This window comes from Arachis ipaensis, chromosome B10 (genome assembly GCF_059453495.1).
Source record: "Arachis ipaensis isolate K30076 ecotype BB chromosome B10, ASM5945349v1, whole genome shotgun sequence".
NCBI classification, from domain to species: Eukaryota; Viridiplantae; Streptophyta; class Magnoliopsida; order Fabales; family Fabaceae; genus Arachis; species Arachis ipaensis.
Window position 1 is genome coordinate 72668595 of NC_142435.1, and position 27392 is coordinate 72695986.

The 27392-nt window shown below is 38.7% G+C and overlaps 1 protein-coding gene and 1 non-coding gene across 2 annotated transcripts; both read right to left on the reverse strand.

The window, feature by feature from the left end:
- Positions 1-6926: 6926 nt before the first annotated feature.
- On the reverse strand, positions 6927-7034 carry LOC148580404 (small nucleolar RNA R71). Its single transcript, XR_015896553.1, has one exon. It is a non-coding gene; the product is annotated as a small nucleolar RNA R71 (small nucleolar RNA).
- Positions 7035-23087: 16053 nt separating this feature from the next.
- Positions 23088-24724, reverse strand: LOC107620584 (glyceraldehyde-3-phosphate dehydrogenase B, chloroplastic-like). The gene is made up of 6 exons (XM_088486855.1): positions 24569-24724; positions 24326-24486; positions 24154-24215; positions 24019-24068; positions 23505-23911; positions 23088-23252 (listed from the first exon to the last, which is right to left on the reverse strand). Exons 1-6 carry the CDS (start codon positions 24707-24709, stop codon positions 23117-23119), a joined length of 957 nt encoding a protein of 318 aa, XP_088342981.1. The 5' UTR covers positions 24710-24724; the 3' UTR covers positions 23088-23116.
- Between the last annotated feature and the right edge of the window lie 2668 nt (positions 24725-27392).

Sequence of the window (27392 nt, forward strand, 5' to 3'; positions counted from 1 at the left end):
AACAGCAATCAAATAGTTCATATGAATCAAAATTAAAGCTGCAATTACATATAAGGAATATAAACATGAAAATGCAGTGCACAGAGCAGCAAGAAACAAGAAAGTACAGCATGTGAACATTACAATCATCACAGCAACAGCAGAATAAAATAAGAAACACGAATAGTGCAATTAAACAGACCTAAATCCACTGACCACATCCTAGGCTACCTAACAACCTAAAATCCACTACAACATGCATATCTAACTAGCCTAATGACGAACATAAACAGAAAAAATTAATTAACTACGAAGGATAGAAGGGTGGCGTTCGTCGGAACCTGGTAGGCGTAAGAGAGAGAGTGGGGCAGAGAGGTGGCTGGGGATGACGGCGGTGGCGTCCGGTGTGGCGGAAGAGGGTGGCGCAGCGGCGGTGGCTGCTGTGCGGAGGGAGGGAAGGAAAGGTAGGGGTAATGGGGGTAGGGGATAATAGGGAGAGGAAGGGGGCATGGGTGGCGCTGGGCGGTGACGGCGGCGGCGGTGGGAGGTGGTTGCAGAGGGCAGTGGCGGTTAGGGGGGAAGAAGAAGAAAGAAGAAGAAAGAAGGGGGAAGGAGGAAGGGGGGTGGGTGGCGGCAGGGTCTGGGTGGTCGGCGGCGTCTGGCGGTGGCGGTGATGGTGGCTGGGTGGTGGTTGGGGGTTAGAGAAGAAGAGAGGATGTGGAGGGGTTTGGGGAGGGGGGGCGCGACTGATAGGGTTCGCTTGACTGGGGGGGTTATAAATTTGAATCCACGCGATCGCGTGGGGCACACGGTCGCGTTGTTGTGCTGAAATGGTGGTTGACACGATCGCGTGGGGGACGCGATCGCATGGAATGGGAAAAGAGTGAATGACACGATCGCCTGGGGCATGCGATCGCGTCGCTGGAAATTGTGCAACTCTCTGTCTCCTTTTGTGGTGTTGTGTAATCCTATGCGACGCGATCGCGTCGCTCACGCTGTCGCGTGGGATTGAGGTTGTGAAAGTGACGCGATCGCGTGAGTGACGCGATCGCGTGGGCATTTTTTGCTACACGCACAATGGCCGCACGATTCCAGCCTAACTTTCTGGACGTTGGATCTTTACGCCGATCTCCAGGTCACGCGGCCGCGTGAATGACGCGGTCGCATGGGTAGTGTTTTTCATAATTTGACACGATCGCATGAGTGATGCGGTCGTGTCGCGCACCCTTTTTTTATGCAGTATGCAGAATGCAATGATTAATATAAATGAGATGCAAAGCTTCCAGGTTCAGTATAATAAAATAAAATAAGACTTGAAAACAAATAAAACTAAATAAAAATTGAAGAAGAAACGATCATACCATGGTGGGTTGTCTCCCACCTAGCACTTTTAGTTAAAGTCCTTAAGTTGGACGTTGGATGAGCTTTCTGTTATGGCGGCTTATGCTTAAATTCATCCAGAAATCTCCACCAATGCTTGGAATGCCAATAGCCTCCGGAGTCCCAAACTAGGCATGTGAAGCTTCTGAGCAGCTTCAAACAGATTGTCAGGCTCCCGGGGTGATGAATGTCAGCACAGATTCCAGGATCCCAAACTTTGCTTTTAAATCCGCCTTCGTCTTGATCTATACTTTTCCATCTAGGTGATTTAGAAATTAGATTCTCACCAGGATAACCAAACGCTTTCCGAGATCCATTTGATTGATCATGGTTCCAATCCGTGCACTTCGAGTTGAAGCGTGAAACCTTATTGAACCTTGTGCACCAGCTCTGAGTACGAGCCATTTCCCGCTTACTCTTAAAGCCGTAGAGAGCTCTAAGCTGGCCATCTGTTTCAAGCAAACCATATTCAAGTGGAAAAATAAAGCTAAAGGTTAAGGATTGTACCCACTTGAAACTTGTATTGGGTGGTAATGGCCTTGGGATAGGTGGTTCCAGTGGTTCTGTGAGTTCTACTCCCTTGTGCTCTTCTGTAAAATTCTCCACTTCCTTGTAAGATTCTTCAAATGTATCCATGTCCTGATCAAAGCCATCTATGTCTTCCTCATCACTTAAGTCATAGACTGGAGGTTGAGAGAAATCTACCTCCGTATCATCTTCGTATTCACTTGGGGAAGATTCTTCGATCTCAGAGAATTCACTTGCAGATGTAATCTCATTACTAGGAGAACATGACTTGTGACTATCATCATCAAGGAAATCTGCTTCTTGGGTTATTCTGTCTAGTTCTTCATGAAAGACTTGCTCTGGGGATTGCGCACAATCCTCTTTAGCAACAATTATAACATCTTGGACAGAATGCTCTACAACCTTGGATTCCCATGGAGGTTCAGCGTCTCCTAAGTCTTCAACCAACTCTTCTTCTTCAATAATGACAGCTTCCTCTACTTGTTCCAGTACAAAGCCATGCTCTGTCTTGTCCACTGGAGTTTCTAGTATTTCCTTCATGCTACGCTCTTCATTAGATTTTCCACATGGGGCTGTGGGATGTCCTTGAATGTTCGAACGTCTAGAAGATAATTAACTTACTGTTTGCTCCAGTTGATGAAGGTTTGTTTGAATTCAATTTACTGTTTTCTTGAGGCGAACCTCTGATTCTCGGGTGATAGATTTGGATATGGCACAGGGGGAAGTGGTGGTGTTTGGGAGTGATTGGATTGGAACTGGGGTAAATGAGGATCATACGGTGGTGAATGGTGAAAAGGAGCTTGTGAGTGTGGTGGTTTGAATTTATGTTGAGAGGATGGTCTATAAGCACAGGGTGGGGCTTGTTGGTAATTACAAGGTTGTCCACTGATGAGCGGATAATTTATACGCTTTTTGGCATTGTTTTTAGTATGTTTTTAGTAGGATCTAGTTACTTTTAGGGATGTTTTCATTAGTTTTTATGTTAAATTCACATTTTTGGACTTTACTATGAGTTTGTGTGTTTTTCAATGATTTCAGGTATTTTCTGGCTGAAATTAAGGGACTTGAGCAAAAATCAGATTCAGAGGTTGAAGAAGGACTGCTGATGCTGTTGGATTCTGACCTCCCTGCACTCAAAATGGATTTTCTGGAGCTACAGAACTCAAAATGGCGCGCTTCCAATTGCGTTAGAAAGTAGACATCCAGGGCTTTCCAGAAATATATAATAGTTCATACTTTGCCCAAGTTTAGATGACGCAAACTGGCATTTAACGCCAGATCTCTGCCCAATTCTGGCGTCCAGCGCCAGAAACAAGTTGCAAAGTGGAGTTCAACGCCCAAACTGGCACAAAAGCTGGCGTTCAACTCCAAGAATGACCTCTCCAAGTGTAGACTTCAAGCTCAGCCCAAGCACACAACAAGTGGGCCCCGGAAGTGGATTTATGCATCAATTACTTACTTCTGTAAACCCTAGTAGCTAGTTTATTATAAATAGGACCTTTTACTATTGTATTAGACATCTTTGGATTATCTTTTGATCTATTGATCATGTTTGGGGGCTGGCCATTCGGCCATGCCTGGACCTTCATTACTTATGTATTTTCAATGGTAGAGTTTCTGCACTCCATAGATTAAGGTGTGGAGCTCTGCTGTTCCTCAAAGATTGATGCAAAGTACTACTGTTTTCTATTCAATTCATCTTATTTTGCTTCTAAGATATTCATTCTCACTTCAACCTGAATGTGATGAATGTGACAATCATCATCATTCCCTATGAACGCGTGCCTGACAACCACTTCCGTTCTACATTAGATTGAATGAGTATCTCTTAGATCTCTTAATCAGAATCTTCCTGGTATAAGCTAGATTGATGGCGGCATTCATGAGAGTCCGGAAAGTCTAAACCTTGTCCGTGGTATTCCGAGTAGGACTCTGGGATTGAATTACTGTGACGAACTCCAAACTCGCGAGTGCTGGGCGTAGTGACAGACGCAAAAGGAGAGTAAATTCTATTCCAGTATGATCGAGAACCTCCAAGATGATTAGCCATGCAGTGACAGCGCATCAGACCATTTTCACAGAGACGAATAGGATGCAACCAACGACAAGGGTGATGTCTCCAGACGATTAGCCGTGCTGTGACAGAGCATTTGGACCATTTTTCCGAGAGGATTGAAAGTAGCCATTGGCACCGGTGACATCCTTATATAAAGCCAGTCATAGAAAGGAGTAAGACGGATTGGATGAAGATAGCAGGAAAGCAGAGGTTCAGAGGAATGAATGCATCTCCATACGCTTATCTGAAATGCTCACCAATGATTTACATAAGTATTTTTATCCTTTTATTACTAAATTTCGAAAACTACATAACTATTTTATATCCGCCTGACTGAGATTTACAAGGTGACCATAGCTTGCTTCATACCAACAATCTCCGTGGGATTCGACCCTTACTCACGTAAGGTATTACTTGGACGACCCAGTGCACTTGCTGGTTAGTTATGCGAAGTTGTGAAGATATGTTTAGACCATGGTTCTGTGCATCCGTTTTTGGTGCCATCGCCAGGGAATCAATTTCGAACAATAATTCACAACCTGAGTAACAATTTCGCATACCAAGTTTTTGGCGCCGTTGCCGGGGATTGTTCGAGTTTGGACAACTGACAGTTCATCATGTTGCTCAGATTAGGTAATTTTCTTTTTGTTTTCTTTTCAAAAATTTTTCAAAAATCTTTCAAAAATTTCTCCTTTGTTTTCGAAAAAAAAATTTTCAAATAAATGTTTTCAAAAATATATTTTTCTTCAGAATTTTTAAGAATGAATTCTAGTGTTTCATGATGATTTGTTAAATCCTGGCAGCCATGTCTAATTTTTTGGACTGGGGTTTCAACTTACCATCACAAATGAAGAGATTCTCACACACTTAGTTGCTCTATACATGAAAAGTATCAATACATACTAAAGCTTGGCTGGCTATTAAGCCATGCCTAACCCTTTGATTGGAGCTTTAGACTAAAGAGCATAAGATTCCTGGAATTCATATTAAAAATTTTGGAATCCTTATTTTTATTTTTCATAATAATTTTCGAAAAAAATACAAAAAAAAAATTAGAAAATCATAAAAATCAAAAATATTTTTTGTGTTTCTTGTTTGAGTCATGTGTCATGTTATAAGTTTGGTGTCAATTGCATGTTCATCTTGCATTTTTCAAAAAAATTCATGCATTCATAGTGTTCTTCATGATCTTCAAGTTGTTCTTGGTAAGTCTTCTTGTTTGATCTTTGCATTTGCATGTTTTGTGTCTTTTCTTGTTTTTCATATGCATTCCTGAATTATTTATGTCTAAGCATTAAAGAATTCTAAGTTTGGTGTCTTGCATGTTTTCTTTGCATTAAAATTTTTTCAAAAATGTGTTCTTGATGTTCATCATGATCTTCATAGTGTTCTTGGTGTTCATCTTGACATTCATAGCATTCTTGCATGCATTCATTGTTTTGATCCATAACTTTCATGCATTGCATCATTTTTCTTGTTTTTCTCTCTCATCATAAAAATTCAAATATCAAAAAAATATCTTTCCCTTTTTCTCTCTTAAAATTTCGAAAATTAGATTTGACTTTTTCAAAAATTTTTAAAATCTAGTTGTTTTTATGAGTCAAATCAAATTTTCAATTTAAAAAAATCTTATCTTTTTCAAAATCTTTTTCAAAAATCAAATCTTTTTTCAATTTTTTTAGTTATTTTCGAAAATTTCAAAAATATTTTTCAAAAATCTTTTTCTTAATTTTACACATATTTTCGAAAATAACATCATCAATTAATGTTTTGATTCAAAAATTTCAAGTTTATTACTTACTTGTTAAGAAAGATTCAAACTTTAAGTTCTAGAATCATATCTTGTGATTTCTTGTGAATCAAGTCATTAATTGAGATTTTAAAAATCAAATCTTTTTCAAAAAACTAATTTCTATCATATCTTTTCAAAAATATCTTCTTATCTTACCTTTTTCAAAAAAGTGATTGCAAAATATCTTTTCTAACTTCCTAACTTCTTATCTTTTCAAAATTTGTTTCAACTAACTAACTAACTTTTGTTTGTTTCTTACCTTTTTCAAAACTACCTAACTAACTCTCTCTCTCTAATTTTTGAAAAAAATCTTCCCTCTTTTTCAAAATTTCTTTTTAATTAGACTAATTATTTTATTTTTTATTTGAATTTTCGAAAAACTACTAACCTTTTTCAAAAACTATTTTCGAAAATCACTAACTCTTTTTCAAAAATTATTTTTGAAAATTCTCTCCTCCTCTCATTCCCTTCTATTTATTTATTCATCTACTAACACTTCTCTTCATCTCACATCTATGCTCCTATCATCACCTTTGTGTTTGGATTCTTCATTCTTCTTCACCCCTATTCCTTTTCTTCTTCTACTAACAATAAGGAACCTCTTTACTGTGACATAGAGGATTCCTCTTCTTTTCTTTTTCTCTTCTCTTTCTTATGAGCAGGGACAAAGAAAAAGGCATTCTTGTTGAAGCTGATCCAGAACCTGAAAGGACTCTGAAGAGAAAACTAAGAGAAGCTAAATTACAACAATCCAGAGACAACCTTATTGAAAATTTCAAACAAGTAAAGGAGATGGCAGCCGAACCCAACAACAACAATGCAAGGAGAATGCTTGGTGACTTTACTGTACCTAATTCCAATTTACATGGAAGAAGCATCTCCATTCCTACCATTGGAGTAAACAATTTTGAGCTGAAACCTCAGCTAGTTTCTCTGATGCAGCAGAACTGCAAGTTTCATGGACTTCCATCTGAAGATCCTTTTCAGTTCTTAACTGAATTCTTGCAGATCTGTGATACTGTTAAAACTAATGGAGTAGATCCTGAAGTCTACAGGCTCATGCTTTTCCCTTTTGCTGTAAGAGACAGAGCTAGAATATGGTTGGACTCTCAACCCAAAGACAGCCTGAACTCTTGGGATAAGCTGGTCACGGCTTTCTTAGCCAAGTTCTTTCCTCCTCAAAAGCTGACCAAGCTTAGAGTGGATGTTCAAACCTTCAAACAAAAAGATGGTGAATCCCTCTATGAAGCTTGGGAAAGATACAAACAACTGACCAAAAAGTGTCCTTCTGACATGCTTTCAGAATGGACCATCCTGGATATATTCTATGATGGTTTATCTGAGCTATCAAAGATGTCATTGGATACTTCTGTAGGTGGATCCATTCACCTAAAGAAAACGCCTGCAGAAACTCAAGAACTCATTGACATGGTTGCTAATAACCAGTTTATGTACACTTCTGAGAGGAATCCTGTGAGTAATGGGACGCCTATGAAGAAGGGAGTTCTTAAAATTGATACTCTGAATGCCATATTGGCTCAGAATAAAATATTGACTCAGCAAGTCAATATGATTTCTCAAAGTCTGAATGGAATGCAAGCTGCATCCAACAGTACTCAAGAGGAATCTTCTGAGGAAGAAGCTTATGATCCTGAGAACCTTGCGATAGCAGAGTTAAAATACATGGGTGAACCATATGGAAACACCTACAATCCATCATGGAGAAATCACCCAAATCTCTCATGGAAGGATCAAAAGCCTCAACAAGGCTTTAATAATGGTGGAAGAAACAGGTTTAGCAATAGCAAGCCTTTTCCATCATCCACTCAGCAACAGACAGAGAATTCTGAGCAGAATCCATCTAGCTTAGCAAATTTAGTCTCTGATCTATCTAAGGCCACTGTGAGTTTCATGAATGAAACAAGGTCTTCCATTAGAAATTTGGAAGTACAAGTGGGCCAGCTGAGTAAAAGGATCACTGAAATCCCTCCTGGTACTCTCCCAAGCAATACAGAAGAGAATCCAAAAGGAGAGTGCAAGGCCATTGAATTAATTACCATGGCCGAACCCACAAGAGAGGAGAAGAACGTGAATCCCAAGGAGGAAGACCTCCTGGGATGTCTAGTGATCAATAAGGAGCTTCCCTCTGAGGAATCAAAGGAATCTGAGGCTCACCTAGAGACCATAGAGATTCCATTAAACCTCCTTATGCCATTCATGAGCTCTGATGAATATTCCTCTTCTGAAGAGAATGGGGATGTTACTGAAGAGCAAGTTACCAAGTACCTTGGTGCAATCATGAAACTGAATGCCAAATTATTTGGCATTGAAACTTGGGAAGATGAACCTCCCTTGTTCACCAATGAACTAAGTGATCTGGATCAACTGACATTGCCTCAGAAGAAACAGGATCCTGGAAAGTTCTTAATACCTTGTACCATAGGCACCATGATCTTTAAGGCTCTGTGTGACCTTGGTTCAGGAATAAACCTCATGCCCCTCTCTGTAATAGAGAAACTGGGAATCTTTGGGGTGCAAGCCACTAAAATCTCATTAGAGATGGCAGACAATTCAAGAAAATAGGCTTATGGACAAGTAGAGGGCGTGTTAGTAAAGGTTGAAGGCCTTTACATCCCTACTGATTTCATAGTCCTAGATACTGGGAAGGATGAGGATGAATTCATCATCCTTGGAAGACCCTTCCTAGCCACAGCAAGAGCTGTGATTGATGTGGACAGAGGAGAATTGATCCTTCAAATAAATGAGGACAACCTTGTGTTTACAACTCAAGGATCTCTCTCTGCATCCATGAAGAGGAAGCATAAAAAGCTTCTCTCATTGCAGAGTCAACCAGAGCCCCCACAGTCAAACTCTAAGTTTGGTGTTGGGAGGCCACAACCAAACTCTAAGTTTGGTGTTGGGAGGTCTCAACAAAGCTCTGTACATCTGTGAGGCTCCATGAGAGCCCACTGTCAAGCTATTGACATTAAAGAAGCGCTTGTTGGGAGGCAACCCAATGTTTATTTATCTAATTTTATTTTTGTTTTTCATGTTTTCTTATGTTCATGATCATGTGGAATCACAAAATAAATATAAAAATTAAAAACGGAATAAAAAACAGCAGAAGAAAAATCACACCCTGGAGGAAGACCTTACTGGCGTTTAAACGCCAGTAAGAAGCATGTTTTGGGCGTTCAACGCCAGAACAGAGCATGGTTCTGGCGCTGAAGGCCAGAAATGGGCAGCATCTGGGCGTTTGAACGCCAGAAATACACCCTGGAGAAGAGCTGGCGCTGAACGCCCAGAACAAGCATGGTTCTGGCGTCCAACGCCAGAAATGGGCAACAAATGGGCGTTCAACGCCCAGAACAAGCACCAATCTGGCACTGAACGCCCAGAGTTGTGTGTAAAGGCATTTTACATGCCTAATGGGTGCAGGGATGTAAATCCTTGACACCTCAGGATCTGTAGACACCACAGGATCATCTCAGGATCTGTGAATTTCATAGGATCCCCACCCACCTCACCCTCTCTCTCTCTCCATTCATGGTCATCCCTTCTGTTTTCCATTCACCACTCACATCCATACACACATCCCTCCATCTCCTCCATATCTTCTTCTTCTTCATCTATTCTTTCTTCTCTTGCTCGAGGGCAAGTAATATTCTAAGTTTGGTGTGGTAAAAGCATAAGCTTTTTGTTTTTCCATTACCATTAATGGCACCTAAGACCAGAAAACCTCAAGAAAGAGGAAAGGGAAGACAATTACTTCCACCTCTGAGCCATGGGAGATGGAAAGATTCATCTCACAAGCCCATCACTAAGAAAAGGATGGAGCAAACAAGAGAGCACATTCATAGATCTCAACAGGCACATGAAGAAGCTCACCATCAAGAAATCCCTGAGATACCTCAGGGGATGCACTTTCCTCCACAGATTTTTTGGGAGCAAATCAACACCTCCCTAGGAAAATTAAGTTCCAACATGGGACAACTAAGGGTGGAACATCAAGAGCACTCCATCATCCTTCATGAAATAAGAGAAGATCAAAAAGCAATGAGGGAGGAGCAACAAAGACAAGGAAGAGACATAGAAGAGCTCAAGGACATCATTGGTTCCTCAAGAAGGAAACGCCACCATCACTAAGGTGGACTCATTCCTTGTTCTTACTTTCTCTGTTTTTCGTTTTCTCTATGTTAAGTGCTTATCTATGTTTGTGTCTTCATTACATGATCATTAGTAGTTAGTAACTTTGTCTTAAAATCATGAATGTCCTATGAATTCATCACCTCTCTTAAATGAAAAATGTTTTAATTCAAAAGAACAAGAAATACATGAGTTTCGAATTTATCCTTGAACTTAGTTTAATTATATTGATGTGGTGACAATGCTTCTTGTTTTCTAAATGAATGCTTGAACAGTGCATATGTCTTTTGAAGTTGTTGTTTAAGAATGTTAAATATGTTGGCTCTTGAAAGAATGATGACAAGGAGACATGTTATTTGATAATCTGAAAAATCATAAAAATGATTCTTGAAGCAAGAAAAAGCAACAAAGAACAAAGATTGCAGAAAAAAAAAGAAAAAAAAATGGCAAAAAAAAAATAGAAAGAAAAAGAAAAAGCAAGCAGAAAAAGCCAAAAGCTCTTAAAACCAAGAGGCAAGAGGAAAAAGCCAATAACCCTTAAAAGCAAAAGGCAAGGGCAAATAAAAAGGATCCCAAGGCTTTGAGCATCAGTGGATAGGAGGGCCTAAAGGAATAAAATCCTGGTCTAAGCGGCTAAACCGAGCTGTCCCTAACCATGTGCTTGTGGCGTATAGGTGTCAAGTGAAAACTTGAGACTGAGCGGTTAAAGTCAAGGTTCAAAGCAAAAAAAAGAGTGTGCTTAAGAATCCTGGACACCTCTAATTGGGGACTTTAGCAAAGCTGAGTCACAATCTGAAAAGGTTCACCCAATTATATGTCTGTGACATTTATGTATTCGGTGGTAATACTGGAAAACAAAGTGCTTAGGGCCACGGCCAAGACTCATAAAGAAGCTGTGTTCAAGAATCATCGTACTAAAATAGGAGAGTCAATAACACTATCTGAACTCTGAGTTCCTATAGATGCCAATCATTCTGAACCTCAATGGATAGAGTGAGATGCCAAAACTATTCAAGAGGCAAAAAGCTACAAGTCCCGCTCATCTGATTGGAGCTATGTTTCATTGATAGTTTGGAATTTATAGTATATTCTCTTCTTTTTATCCTATTTGATTTTCAGTTGCTTGGGGACAAGCAACAATTTAAGTTTGGTGTTGTGATGAGCGGATAATTTATACGCTTTTTGGCATTGTTTTTAGTATGTTTTTAGTAGGATCTAGTTACTTTTAGGGATGTTTTCATTAGTTTTTATGTTAAATTCACATTTCTGGACTTTACTATGAGTTTGTGTGTTTTTCTATGATTTCAGGTATTTTCTGGCTGAAATTGAGGGACTTGAGCAAAAATCAGATTCAGAGGTTGAAGAAGGACTGCTGATGTTGTTGGATTCTGACCTCCCTGCACTCAAAATGGATTTTCTGGAGCTACAGAACTCAAAATGGCGCGCTTTTAATTGCGTTGGAAAGTAGACATCCAGAGCTTTCCAGCAATATATAATAGTCTATACGTTGCCGAAGTTTAGACGATGAAAACTGGCGTTCAACGCCAGCTCTCTGCCCAATTCTGGCGTCCAGCGCCAGAAACAAGTTGCAAAGTGGAGTTCAACGCCCAAACTGGCACAAAAGCTGGCGTTCAACTCCAAGAATGACCTCTCCACGTGTAGACTTCAAGCTCAGCCCAAGCACACACCAAGTGGGACCCGGAAGTGGATTTATGCATCAATTACTTACTTCTGTAAACCCTAGTAGCTAGTTTATTATAAATAGGACCTTTTACTATTGTATTAGACATCTTTGGATTATCTTTTGATCTATTGATCACGTTTGGGGGCTGGCCATTCGGCCATGCCTGGACCTTCATTACTTATGTATTTTCAATGGTAGAGTTTCTGCACTACATAGATTAAGGTGTGGAGCTCTGTTGTTCCTCAAAGATTGATGCAAAGTACTACTGTTTTCTATTCAATTCATCTTATTTCGCTTCTAAGATATTCATTCGCACTTCAACCTGAATGTGATGAACGTGACAATCATCATCATTCCCTATGAACGCGTGCCTGACAACCACTTCCGTTCTACATTAGATTGAATGAGTATCTCTTAGATCTCTTAATCAAAATCTTCGTGGTATAAGCTAGATTGATGGCGGCATTCATGAGAGTCCGAAAAGTCTAAACCTTGTCCGTGGTATTCCGAGTAGGACTCTGGGATTGAATGACTGTGACGAACTCCAAACTCGCGAGTGCTGTGCGTAGTGACAGACGCAAAAGGATAGTAAATTCTATTCCAGTATGATCGAGAACCTCCAAGATGATTAGCCATGCAGTGACAGCGCATCGGACCATTTTCACAGAGAGGAATAGGATGCAACCAACGACAAGGGTGATGCCTCCAAACGATTAGCCGTGCTGTGACAGAGCATTTGGACCATTTTTCCGAGAGGATTGAAAGTAGCCATTGGCACCGGTGACATCCTTACATAAAGCCAGCCATAGAAAGGAGTAAGACGGATTGGATGAAGACAGCAAGAAAGCAGAGGTTCAGAGGAATGAATGCATCTCCATACGCTTATCTGAAATTCTCACCAATGATTTACATAAGTATTTCTATCCTTTTATTACTAAATTTCGAAAACTACATAACTATTTTATATCCGCCTGACTGAGATTTACAAGGTGACCATAGCTTGCTTCATACCAACAATCTCCGTGGGATTCGACCCTTACTCACGTAAGGTATTACTTGGACGACCGAGTGCACTTGCTGGTTAGTTATGCGAAATTGTGAAGATATGTTTAGACCATGGTTCTGTGCATCCGTTTTTGGTGCCATCGCCAGGGAATCAATTTCGAACAATAATTCACAACCTGAGTAACAATTTCACATACCATCCACCATGTCTAATTGCTTGGTATGCATTGTAGAATGGTCTTTGTCCATGATATCTTGGAGGGTGTTGTTGCCTAAAGGGTTGATCAGATCCTCTTGGCTCCATCCATCTTTGATTACTCTGACCTTGATGCATATTCCTGTTATAACTTTCATTCCTTCCAATAATATTAGAACCAAACTCAAAGCGAAAGGGGTGAGAATTCATAGTAGCTAAAAGAAATAAAGAGGGGAAAATAAAAACAAATAAACAAGTAAAAGAAAAATATTTACAATAACCAATAATAAGGCACACGATTGCAGTTCCCCGACAACGGCGCCATTTTGATGAGAGAACTTTTGCGTGGTCTAGAAATTTGCGGATAAATCCTCGTTGCAAGTATAGTTTCTAAACCTTCAAAAGTCCTTTCATGCAAACGTTTTGGTTGTCACAAGTAACAAACCCCTAAATAAATTGATAACCGAAGTATTCAAACCTCGGGTCGTCTTCTCAAGGAACTGCAGGGAAGTATGTTCTTATTATTGGTTATGGAGATTGTAAATTGGGGTTTTGAGAATGAGGAGCGAATGGTTTAATTAGCAATCAAAGTAAATGAAGAACAAGTGATTTAAATGTCAAGTAAAATAAATAAATGATTGTAAATAAACTTTTGGCAAGGTATGAGAAATTAGAGGTCCTATCCTAGTTATCCTTATCAATGATGATGAGAATTGAATCTTAATTCCACTTTGTTAACCTCTACTAAGATAAAGGAAGGTCAAGGGATTAATTGGTTGATCTTCGAATCCTATTTATTTTCTAAGGAAAGATTGGGATTATTGAAGTTCAATTCAATTAACAAAGATAACAATTACCATTCATGTTTGAGTTTGATAACTCTTGAATTACTGATTTCTTAACCAAGACCAAAAAGGAGGAAAGTAAATCTACTGGAATAAAAAATGTCTTCAGATGGGAATAACAATAATGTAAATAAGAGAAAGCAATATTAAACTGAAATACCTCAAATAACATTAATTCAAAAGAGTAATCTGTAACATGAATGTAGCATAAGCCAAATAGGCAACATAACTAATATAAGCATTAAAGTATCTCCTAAAGTAAAAGAACATTGAACCTGGGATCGAGAGTCACTCCTAAAACTAAAAGAAATCCTAAATCCTAATCCTAAGAGAGGGGAGAGAATCTCCCTCTCAAAACTAAATCTAAATCATGAAAACTAACTAAAAGTTGTCTCTCTGAATGGATGCATTCCCTCACTTCATAACCTCTGGTCTATGCCTTCTGGATTTGGATTTGGGCCAAAAAAGGGCTTCAGAATTTGCTGGGGGCATTTTCTACAATTTCTGGTGCGTGGCCTCTGTCACGCGTCCGCGTGGGTCACGCGGTCGCGTCATTCGGAGTTTTCCTTGTCATGCGGTCGCGTCAGTCATGCGACCGCGTCATATGTGTTCTGTTTAAGGCGCGCGGTCGCATCAGTCATGCGGCCGCGTCGCTGCTTCTTCGCGCTTGGCATGCGGTCGCGTCGCCCATGCGATCGCGTGGATGCCAGTTTCTTCACAAACTCCGTTTTATGCTTTCGTTCCATTTTTGCATGTTTCCTTTCCATCCTTTAAGTCATTCCTGCCTTAGAAGATCTGAAACTGCTCAACACACTAATCACGGCATCGAATGAAAATAAAGGTAATTAAAATAATTAATTTTAAAGCATAGGAAAACATTTTTTTCACATACATCACATAATAAGGAAGGGAAAGTAAAACCATGCAAATAATATGAATAAGTGGGTGAAGGATTGAATAAATCACTCAGATTAAGCATAAAATATATCATAAAATATGGATTTATCACCCACATCCAAATATTTGATCCAATTGAAGATGAGAAGAGGGTTATAAATAGAAGAATTGTTTAAGATTGAGAGAGCTTCTGGGAGGCCCTGAGGGGGGCTCTGGCAGTTCAATTCCCTGATTTCCATTCCTGCACTTTTCTTTTAGTTTCTTTTTGTACTTTCTTTATTTATTTCTGCACTTTTCTTTCTCTATAAAAATTGAATTGAGCTATGAACAACTAACCCCATTTCATTGGGTTAAGGAGCTCTATTGTAATTCAATGGATCAATAGTAGTTTACATCTTCTTCTTCTCTCTTTTCTCTTGATTTTGTTAGAAAGCTTTCGGTCTTAATTCAATTGCATAGTTGTCTTGAGAGAGAAGCTATCCATAATTGAAATTCTTCAGAGCCTTGAGAGAGGAACGAAGAGTTCATGCTAGAATTGCTTTCTCACATTAGATTAGATTGGGGGTTGGATGGATATAGTAACATGTAATCCTACCAATACTTTGATCTATGAATTTGTATGGTATAGTCATTGACCAAACTTCAACTCTTCCCATGAGTAATTAAATCAAGACATTGGACAATTATTCATGCTTAGAGAGATTGGTGAGCCAAGACATTGGGATCCAATCATCTAAGATTACCAAGCAATGTCAATGAATGCATTGATTGAGGAAGAGTTGAAAATGATTTGATCCGGAGAATTCAATATCTCCTGAAACCCAATGAATCCCCAAGTCTGATCTACCCATTCTATTTATTTTCTGTCTTTAATATCATGCTACTTCCCATTCCCATTTAATTTCTTGCAATTTAAGCTTCTGTCATTTAATTTCAGCAATTTAATTTCTGTTCATTTACTTTATTGCAATTTAAACTTCCCGCCAATTTACTTTCTGCAATTCCCAATTTCAATTTTGATTTCGCTCAACTACTATAATTCTCCAATTAACATTGACCAATCTACCAATCCCTGTGGGATTCGACCTCACTCTACAGTGAGTTTTTACTTGACGACAATCTGGTGCACTTGCCGGTAGGAAATTTGTTGAGAGGCAAGTTTCTGCGTATCATGTTTATGGCACCGTTACCGGGGATTGGTTTTGTATTGACAATTATTAAATTGGAGGATAACTAGATTGAGCAATTTTTATTTTCTTTTGTTAATAGTTTTTGTTTCAGTTTGTTACTGCTATTTTCTGCACTTTGAGTGGTTTTTCTTTGATTCATTTACTTTTTAGCACACTAACCACTAGCTGTTTGTAATATTACCTCACTAAGATTTTCTCATTAATGACAATGGAGATTCCAATGTCTTTTGGTGATTATTGTTTGAGACAGAGCATCTTGCAAGAAAGTAAGGAGCATCCATCATATGTCGGTCAATCAAATTTCATGGGAAACATTCCACCACCACAGAATGATTCAAGTTATTATGCTCATTGATAAACCCCATTTTCAAGGTTTATCTTGTGATGAATTTAGAGTATTTTATCAACCTTTTCTCATATTTATTCAATGAAATAGCATGGTTTTCTGATTCTCCCTTGATTTGTGCTTAAATGTGAAAACATGCTTTTAGACCTTTAATTTGATAATTTTTATTCACCTTTGATTCCACTAGATGCCTTGATGTGTTTGCCAGTAATTTCAGATTGAAAAAGGCTAGGAATGGATCAAAGGAGTGAAGAGGAAAGCATGCAAAATGGGGAACACATGGAAAAGCCAAAGAATTGGATGAGCTCATGGACGCGCACGCGCAATGTACGCGCACGCGTGCAAAACTCCAAGGGATGCGCACACGTGCTGTACGCGTACGCATCGGTGTCGTCACGTGATTTTAAAGTGAAAATGTGCCCAGCGAATTTTGAGAAGCTGTGGGGCCCAATCCAAACCAACTTTGGCGCCAAAACACTTAAAAGGACCAAGGATTGAAGAGCAAAGGGAGATTCCATCACTTTACACACATTAGGATTAGTTTAGTTAGTTTTAGAGAGAGAAGCTCTCACTTCTCTCTAGAATTAGGATTAGGTTTTGGTCAATAATCTTAGATCTAGGTTTTAATTCATGCTTTCATCTACTTCTACCTTCCAATTCTTTGTTGTTGCAATCATCATTCTTCTATTCTTTTGTTGTAATTTCCTATATCTTGTTCCTATACTTTGTTGTAGATCTACTCTTGTTCCTTCTCTTCTCTTTCAATTCAATTTGAGGTAATTCATGTCAATAATGTTTTTTTTATTGTTGTTGTTAATTCCTTGCAATAATTGTTGTTAGATTTCATTCTTGTTGTCAATTTACTATACTTTTCTTTTATACCTTCCAAGTGTTTGTCAAAATGCTTGAGAAGTTGTTAGAGTAGAATTTTACGTTCTTGGCTTGGGAAGGTAACTTAGGAATTCTTGAGTTACTAATGTCCAAGTGATTGATAGTTGGTAGCCATTGACTCTAGCTCTCATTAATTCAATTAGTGAACAACTAGGACTTATGGACTTAGATTGATACAACTCATTTGAGTTTTCTTTACTTGTTAGAGGATGACTTAATGGGATTGATCCTTGCGATTATCATATTGTGGTTAGTGATAAGGATAGAGGGCCTTGACCACCAGACCTTGCCAAGACCTTTTTGTTAGTAGATTTCCTTTATCATTTACTTTTCTTGTTTCCTAAACAAAACCCCAAAATATACAGGTCCATGACCAATAACAAGAACACTAACCTGCAATTCCTTTGAGAGACGACCCGCGGTTTAAATACTTCAGTTTATAATTTTAGGGGTTTGTACTTGTGACCAAAAAATTTTTGTATGAAGGGATTAGTGGTGGTTTAGAAACTATACTTCGACGAGAGTTCATTTGTGAATTCTATACCATCAAAAATCCATTCATCACTCATGGTGGGTGGGAGTATCAAGAACAAGAAATGGGGTACTTCCCAGAGCCACAAAATGGTCCATATTTTGGTGATCACTACTCAAGTTGTGGCCAGGAAGATCAAAATCAAAGAGATTTCATTCATTCATACCCCATTCATCAAGAGCCATCAACTCTTAATTATCTAACCTCATCTCCTAGTTTAACATGTCCAAATTCTTCACCATTTGAGCATGCGTCAGTACAAAATTCCTTCCCAGACCCATACAATTCATTTCACCATTCACAAAATTCGTTCCACTACACACAAAATTCTTTTCACAGTCCATAAAACTCATTCCATTACCCACAAGAGCCATACCACTTTCAGAACACACAACCACAAAACAACCAACTCCATTCACAAGCCAATCACCAACCATCACACTCTCCTGTAGATAGACTTGATGAGGCAGAACTCATCCTTAAAGAACCCAGAAGAAAGAGAGAAGACGATCAACTTGTTAGGATAGAACTCCTCCTTGAAGAATTGACAAAGATGACAGAAGAGGATAAAATAGTAAGAGAGGAGTTCATTCAATGGTCTAGAGCAAGGAGGAAAGAACAAGAAAGTACCTCCAGAAACATGGAAGCAAATGCAAATTACTTTGAAGGAGAGCTTAGCAAGAAAGATGACGACCAAATGGAGGTTACAGGGGAGGAATCAGAAGAACAAGAAAAAGAGGCAATCGTACCAAGTGAGATTCCTATGAAGAAGGAGGAGGTTATGAGAATATACAAACCCAAAGCTCCATACCCACAGAGGCTACTAGGAGTGACAAAGTAACATACAAACTCGAGTGAACGCCCAACTCGGTCCCTGTCCTTTTCCTCGATGGACATCACGGACTTTGTCCAAAAAAAGGAGACATATCGGTCCCTGTCCCATACTTTTATGAGACTTCTCGGTCCTTCCGTCATCTCCCCTGACCAAAACAGACAAAAATTGCCTACGTGTCAGTTAACGTTACTGAGTTGGAGGTTAATAGTCTGTTAAGTTCCACGTGGCTATTAGGAAATGGACAGGAGTCGATTTGTCCCCCTTTGGTGACCTAAAACTACGTCGTTTTAGTGGTCTGAGACATTGCTATTAGGAAATGGACAGGGGTCGATTTGTCCCCCTTTGTTAAATTTATGTCATGACATATATGCCATTATCTATCAATATAGGGATGAGATTTAACATATTCATCACAGGCCATGGTTCAAATTTTACAAATTCAACACAATAATTCATGCTTCATTCATCATCAAAAGTATTGTTCACAACTCAACTCAGTGAAATAACAAAATTTCAACTATCAAATTCCTACACACTTGTTCTAAACAAGCTTGCAATTACAACCCCACCCAGAAATGCTAACAAATTAAATCCATACCTAATACATCTACTTTCACCCATTTTCAGTTTGTAGTAATCTAACTGATCCTCCAAACCAATTAATCTTTCCTCCAACTCATTAACTTTGTTATCCACCACATAACCATGGCCTTCTAATCGATTCTGCTTCTGCTTTGATGCCCCAAATGAGACAGCCTTGTTAGCATCCTCACCACATGAAGATACATAATCATTTAGCCATACAAAGAAGTTGCAATGCCATTTTCCAGTCTACAAAAAAGTTTAACATTTGTTATCATATGTGGAATAGAAATTAAAAACAAAAAATTAGCTAAACCCTTAAAAACTACCTTGAATTTTGGGCAGCGAAAGAATAATCTGTCTGGATTCTTCACCGTCCCTGACATGAACAATATTGCATGAGAACCACAATAACAAATTGGGGCAACCCTTTTTTTCTTCCTCGAAGCTCCAGCACTCCTACCAGAATTTAGGCCCCAGCCTGAATCGTCTCTGCTTCGTGGGTTTGATGATGAACAACGCTCTCCATTACCAATCATGGTCTCCTAGGGTTCGTATTTGGGTTGGGAGAAGAGTGAGAGATTAGCAGCGTCGAATCACTTTCAAACCATTGTGTTTCAGTGAAGACTAAAAACGAAGTCGTTTTTGGTTTCTAGAACGGGACAGAACGACCCCTTACCATTCCCTAATAGCAACGTCTCAGACCATTAAAACGACGTAGTTTTAGGTCACCAAAGAGGGACAAATCAACTCCTGTCCATTTCCTAATAGCCACATGGAACTTAACAGACTATTAACCTCGAACTCAGTAACGTTAACTGACACGTAGGCAAGTTTTGTCTATTTTGGTCAGGGGAGATGACGGAAGGATCGGAAAGTCTCTCAAAAGTATGGGACAGGGACCGATATGTCCCTTTTTTTTTTGGACAAGGTCCGTAATGTCCATCGAGAAAAAGGACAGGGACCGGGTTGGGTGTTCACTCTACAAACTCATTCCCAAAAGACTCAATGTAACATCATGTAGAAGAAAGAGAGGAAGTCAATCAAGGGAGTTCACACTCCAACGAAACAGAGAGTTGCATAGAAGGTGAGTTCAGTAAACCACCAATTCAAGAAGTTGTTGATGAAGAGGATGCTCCAATTATCCAACAATATCAAAGTTCTGAGATCAAAGATGTGAAGGCAGTAGAAACAAGCACCATAAAGAGGATTGTGGCCGAGCTACCATTGACCATACCAAGGAAGAAGAGGAGGTCAAAAGACAATCCAACTCCCGATCCAACAAACAAGTGTACTTAAGCCAACCACAAAAGGAAGCTTGCTGGAAATAGGCACTCACAACAAGGGGCACTAACTGGCTCCTTTTTCCACTGGAGGTCATTCCTCTTAACAAACTGGAAGAAGAGGAAGAAATTCATGACCAAAATGTCAAGCTAATAACTTTAAAAGAGCTCTTGTTGGGAAGCAACCCAACCAAAGGTAGTTTTCTTTTCCTAGCTAATTCAATAAAAGAGTTAAGTAGATTTTCTGTATTGCAAGGAGCTAAGTTTGGTGTTCCACACCAAAACAATTCAAAAGGTGAATGTAAGATTCTATGTTTGGTGTTCCACCAAAAATTTCTTTAAAAACACATTTTAACCCTTGGTATTAATAGTCACTAGCTCCAACCAATCAGGGAAACTACTTAACAATAGTTAAGTTTCTAGTTCATAGTTTGTTTTTCTAGTTTATAGTTGTTTTCTTAATAAAAGCACATGAGGTTCTCTGCATGTATTCAATCTGCTACATTAGGTAAGGAACTAAGTTTGGTGTTCACATACCAACTTGAGTCCAGAAAATCACAAGCATACATGCATGCTAACCTTCTTTCAAGTGCTTGGGGAACAAGCAACTTCCAATAACTTTGCAGGAATTCAATCAATCTCTTGGGAAAAACTATGCACTATCATCCAAGGAGACAAAGAAGGATGCAAAAGCTATGTATAATGATGACAAAAATGAAACAAGAAGACACCAAGAGGTTGTATTGAAACAAGCAAATTCCAATAACTTTGCTTATTGTTAATTTTGGGCTACTAGTCTAAGTACCTGCTTCATTTTCACTCTGCTTGAATTGTATGTTGTGTCCTTGAGCTTAATAAAAGAAGTTTATGAGAATTTGTTGTGAAAGACAAGAGTGAAACCTAATGTGCAAAATAAAGTCCTAGTGTTGTGGTGGTATTTGCTAGCTAAGTTGATTCATCAATAAGGTAAAAGGGCTAAGATATCTCTTGAATTATGAGCTTGAAGTGCATTCTATGATACTTAAATGAATTAATAGAGATCCTAAAAAGAGAAAAAGAGAATGAGAAAGAAAGAAAAGAGCAGAAAAATAAAGCTAGACACCAATAGTTTGGATCTTGAGGCATGTGTCTGTGGTGTTTTTGGACAAGGATCTGCTTGGATGAGTAAGTTCTTAGGAGTGCTTCATCACTTGAAAACTTGGGTTAACTAACCTGGAATTGTCAACTGAAATTCCACTATCAAGAGCAACCTTGTCACAAGGCATTTAGCAACCCAAAGAGGTGTTGGACACCAAGGTCTAAGGAATGAATAACAAACCATGTGCCTGTGGTATGTATATGCTGAGGAGAGACTTAGGTGATTAAGTCCTTAGGGGTGTTTCAACTCCTAGCACCTTGAACCAACTGGTTCGGGGGTGTTGGCTAAAAACCTATCCTAAAGAATTGTCTCAACACAGAACACTTAGCTACATAAAGCAATAAGCTCTAAAGAAGAAAAGAGAACAAAAACAGAGAAGTTAAGGATCAAGAATAAGAGTCTCATAGCAAGGCAGTAGAGTGAGAATTCAAGAGCATATCAGAGCCTAGAAACCAGCATGAACATGAACCTAAGTTGCCATGCATGAAACTTCATGAACCAAGGATTTGAATTCTCTGAATAAGGACTTGTATCCACTACAAGAAAAACACCCATTTAGGTACACTTGAAAAGTGTAGCCAAAAGTGAAAAAAAATGATGCCTTAGGCTACGGCTATGCTTTTTGGGCTACGGCTACGCTTTTTGGGGTGATTCCTATTCGGCCGTTGCCTATTCTCAAAGGCTACGCTTTTCTGCACCAAGGGCTACGCTTTTGGTGTTTGAGAATAGGCTACGCTTTTCAAATGATGCTGTCCAGGACCAAAGGCTACGCTTTTCAGCTTCCATTTTTACCAGAATAGGCTACGCTTTTCAACGCTACTGCATCACTTGTAAAACGTAGCCGCATTGTATATTATAGCTACTCTATATAAGTGTAGCCCTAGGTCTTTTTTTTTTTTAATTTTCTGTATAACCATAGCTACTCTATATAAGTGTAGCCTTAGATCCCTCATTGTTTTTTTTTTTAATTTTCTATATGTATATAATATTCTAATAATTTTTTATACAACATAATATTTAATAATATTATTACATATATAATTTTACATTTTTAATTAAATGAGTTAAATATTATAAAATAAAATTAAACACATAATTATACTAAATAATTTTTTTAAATAATAAAAATCATCCTTACACAATTCAAAGACATAATCTTAAAAAGAGATAATTTAAGTCACATGAAACTTGTATCACATATCAATTAAAATGCAAAGTTTGCACTCTATATCCGAAAAGAACTTAACAAACAAAAAATCATTAATCTTCTAATCTCGGCATAATGACTAAAAAATATTCTGAAGCACCTTCAAATTCTTCTCAAACACATCTTTTTCATACTGATCTTCATCACCATCAAGAAAACTCTTGGCCTTAACAATTGTATCAGTGTTCATTCTCTTGTTCATTCCCAGCAAGAACTAATTTCCAAGCAGTTACTGCCCTGCTTACAGCTGCAGATTATCATAATTCAAAAAGAGAAGCATGTAAGGATTTTGCATACTGATTCACCACCATACGCAATCAATACAAGATTATGTTGAAGGAAATGACCAGGCTACTTACAAATATTCTTTTGACCATTCTCGCGACACATGAAGAAAACAAAATCATAGAACCAAATGAATTCTGAAAAGCCTGCCTGGCAAGAACAAATAGCATACACATTTAAATTTTAGAAGACATGCCCCAGACATGATCGTCACCTATTGTCGTCTGAACACTTTGATCTTGTTCTCCCTCATAAATTAAATTAACACAAATTCAAAATATATGGTCTGGTGGCAGCGATAATAACCAAAGCTGCTATTCTATTCAAAGACTTTGCATTCTTCATCAGCTGGGTTTGTCTCATAAAACTCTTCCAATGGGTCTCCACCTCCCTTTGCAGCAGCTATTCCGGGCCACTTGTTTGCCACCAAATGTGCCAAATCCACAACCCTTTGGCTGCAATCACCCCGTATTTTAACTATCAATAATCTGATCCTTTGTAACAATATTCACCCTCTGTTCTAAAATATATATCACTGATAATTCAATGTACTAAATTTCTATAGTTGCCGATTTTAATTATATATGATAATTTCTATAGAACATGCTACTTCAATGTACTACTACATGTGCATGTTCTATCTCAAGGATTCATTAAGTGAGAAAGCCAAAACAAAAGTAGCTGCTATATGTGGAGAGTGGCCTAACCTGTAACCCCATTCATTGTCATACCAAGCAACAACCTTAACCATATCATCTCCCATGACCATAGTGAGTGAAGAGTCAATAGTAGAAGAAACATCGGTGCAGCGGAAGTCCACGGACACAAGAGGAACATCACACACGTCCAATACACCCTTCAACGGCCCCTCAGCTGCCTTTCTGAAAGCTGCATTGACTTCTTCAGCCGTAACACCCTTCTTCTCAACATTGATAACAAGGTCAACTACTGAGACATTAGGGGTAGGCACTCGCAGCGCAATTCCATTGAGCTTTCCCTTCAGTTTTGGCAGCACTAAGGACACAGCCTTGGCTGCTCCGGTGCTTGTAGGAACAATGTTCAATGCTGCAGCTCTTGCTCTTCTTAAATCCCTGTGTGAAGCATCCAAAAGCCTCTGCACAAGCACAATTCAGTTGAACAAATTGGTAAAACAGCACCGAAGAGTAAACACTAAACTAGTTAAAGAGATAAACAAGAGCAAAATTGTAGCTGATTTTGTACCTGGTCTCCTATGTAGGAGTGTGTAGTTGTCATTGTTCCTTTCACAATGCCTGGAAAATATAGAGCAAATCAAAGTAACTCTCTAAGCTCTCAAACATTAAGTAACATCATCATGTGTCCGACATTTCGGCTTACCAAATTCTTCATCCAAGATCTTCACAAACGGAGCAAGACAGTTTGTGGTGCAAGAAGCATTACTAAATTGAAGAAAAAAAAGAAAGAATTCAAAATCAACCACTTAGCTATACTAATGATAATTAATCATTTATTTTTACTTAGTAAAGAAGAGTGTTAATGTTTCAAGGACCTTATAATGTTGGCAACTTCATGGCCGTAGTCTTGTTCGTTGACTCCGAGGACGTAGGTTGGAATATCAGCACCCTTAGCAGGAGCAGTGATGATGACTTTCTTGGCACCGGCTTGGATGTGTTTTCCAGCACCAGGCCCATCCACAAACACTCCAGTTCCCTGAATATCATCCAATCAAATCGAATCAAATCAAATCAAATCAAATCAAAAGAAGCACAGAATCCAAAAGGTCAAGACTTACCTCAATAACAATGTCAACTCCAAGCTCAGCCCAAGGAAGTTTAAGAGGATCCCTGTTTGAGACAACCTTAATGGGCTTACCATCCACGAAAATGGTTTGGTCATCCACTATTTTCACATCTGCTTTGAAAGTTCCCAGCATAGAATCATATTTAAGCAAGTGTGAGGCCTGCTTATGCAAATTAAATCACCATATGTTACTTACGTACGTGCTAATTACTGTCATTCATTTCATCTAAAAATGGCATTGTAATGCGAATACTTACATTCTTGACACCACCGCTGTCATTCACAACAACCACATCAAGGGGTGAGTCCTTGCGACCGTGCCAACAGCGCAAGAAGTTTCTACCGATGCGTCCAAAGCCATTGATAGCTACCTTCAACTTGGCCACTGTCTCTCCCCTCACAGGCCTTTATCCCGTCGTCTACTTTCAACTCACAATATTTAAAAAAAAAACGGAAAGAAAAAAAAATTGCTTAAATAAAAAGCTCAAATGGTTGATTAAGAAATGAACCTTGGGAGTGAGTTGAGAAGCCACAACATCAAAGAAGGAAGAATCTCTAGCATTAATGGCATGGGTAACACATGAACTTGATTTCAGCCCCGAGAACTCCATCACCTCAAGCCTCTGCTCACAATGAATCAAAGTGATGAATAAGAATAATAATTAAGATCGAACTACTTAATTATGCCTGCTCATTAAATTAAATAAATAAGATAAAATACCACAGTATCTATTTGATTGATCACTTACTTTTTCTCTTCTCAACTTGTTGGTTTTTTATTATTCTCATTAAAGCTGAATGCAAAATTCACAAAATCATGCCAATCAGCTTAATTTCAAGTGCAAAAGGGGAAAACGGCATTGCTTCAAACAGTAAAATGAGAATTATCAACCTAAATTGTAAATTAAAAATGAATTGAGACATATATCAATTTTGCACCAATATCACCAATGCAATTGATGGACCAAAAATGAATCTCCTGGCTTAATCTATTTTTGGCGAATCAGAACCCAAAAAAGAACCTATAACCCTAAAACCCCCAAATTTGAATTTCTTTTCAAATAAATTTCTAGTCACTTCTAGAGTTAGCTATTTATGATTTTGGTCTATGTCAAATTTTTCTTATGGATTTGATCTAATTTCCTAAATACAAGTGAAATCAGTCCCTCTCATCATCTTAAATATAAATCAACTTCATACTTATGAGTTATGATTTGAAATATAAGTACTTATCTGTATGTGAAACTATAATAGTGACTAATTTTACTTAATTTTGATAAGTTTTATACCAAAACGATCTAAAATAGGATGATGTAAATACCATGATAAATCCCGTCTCTTCAGGGTCTAGTTCTTCCATGATCAAAGCTGCATATTCTTCAGCCTGCTGCTGTATGATAAATCACTCACTCACACACACACACACAAACAATTTCACAAATAAAAACCCTAAATCAGAACCCCAAACTTCTCAAATTTCATAGAACCAACTGAAAATTGATACATACCACCGTTCTGAAGCTAAAACCCCACAATTCCTAGTGACCCAAATAAAAACCCCTAAATCGAAACCCTAAACCTCTCAAATTTCACAGAACCAACTGAAAATTGATACATACCACTAGCCATTGTTGTTCATCATCATCAGCACAGCCACACACACCTTCTTCATTGAAAGAACAGGGCCAAAGGAAACTCACCAGGGATCGACGGTGAAGAAAGCTGACCAACTGAATTAATGGCCGAAACAAGAAGACGAAGACGACCGCCACCCGAGGGACAAGATGCTGGTTCCGTCTTCTTCTGCCACCGGCGAAGTGAGCGCAAGGAAGGCGGCGACTGAGTGCGACATGGTGACGACACAAACCGCAACGACGAGCTTGAGTCTGAGATAGTGAGTGCGCGCGCGAGACCGAGAGAGAAGTGAGCTAGAGACCGGAGACGAGAGGTGAGAGCGACGAGAGAACAGAGAAGAGAGTGACGAGAGAGAACAGAGAAGAGAGACAAAGGGGGATATGACACCGTTTCTGATTTGGTAAAAAGGTGAAAAAAATTTTCCGTTTACAGTCAACGGCGACGGTGAGAAGGGGAAGGTGATGAGTGTTAAAAGGTGAGAATGGCGAAGGTGAGGGTTGTTGTGCGCGAAAGGTTAGCGAAGGTGAGGGTCTCACTTTTCGAATTGAAGGTGTGACTTGTGAGGTTTAGTTGTTGCGGAAGAAAGGGTTCGTGTGTGCTTTTGGAGGGAATTGAAAGTGGAATAAAAAATTTACCAAGTGTTGTTAGGATTTGGCCATGCATACATTAGGCATCATTTTTGAAGGGTACCCAAAACTTAACAAATAGGTTACTCTCTAAAAGCGTTTCTTTAGATACGAAAAATGAATCTATAGATATCAACATACGGCTACGTTTTATAAGTGATTTCTATAATACCTAAGGCTACACTTTTTAAATGATGCTGCAATTGTGTATCCTTTTCTCTTATAAAAAGGCAACACGGAGAAAAGCGTAGCCTATTCATAGAATAGGCTACGCTTTTCAAATGTAACTTAAAAAAAGTGTGGCTGAATGGGTATTTTTCTTGTAGTGATCTCTTGTATTTTCATGTTTTATCACTTGCTTGCAGACAAGCAAGATTTAAGTTTGGTGTTGTGATGCCAGGGCATCTTGGCTAGTTTCACAAGCCATTTTCAGTTTGTTTTATAGTAGTTTCATGCATTTCTTAGGCAATAAGTAAGTATTTGGATGAGAATTTCATACACACCTTGATTCATGCAAACTTGGTTATTCATGTGCTTTTCATAAGATTTTATGCA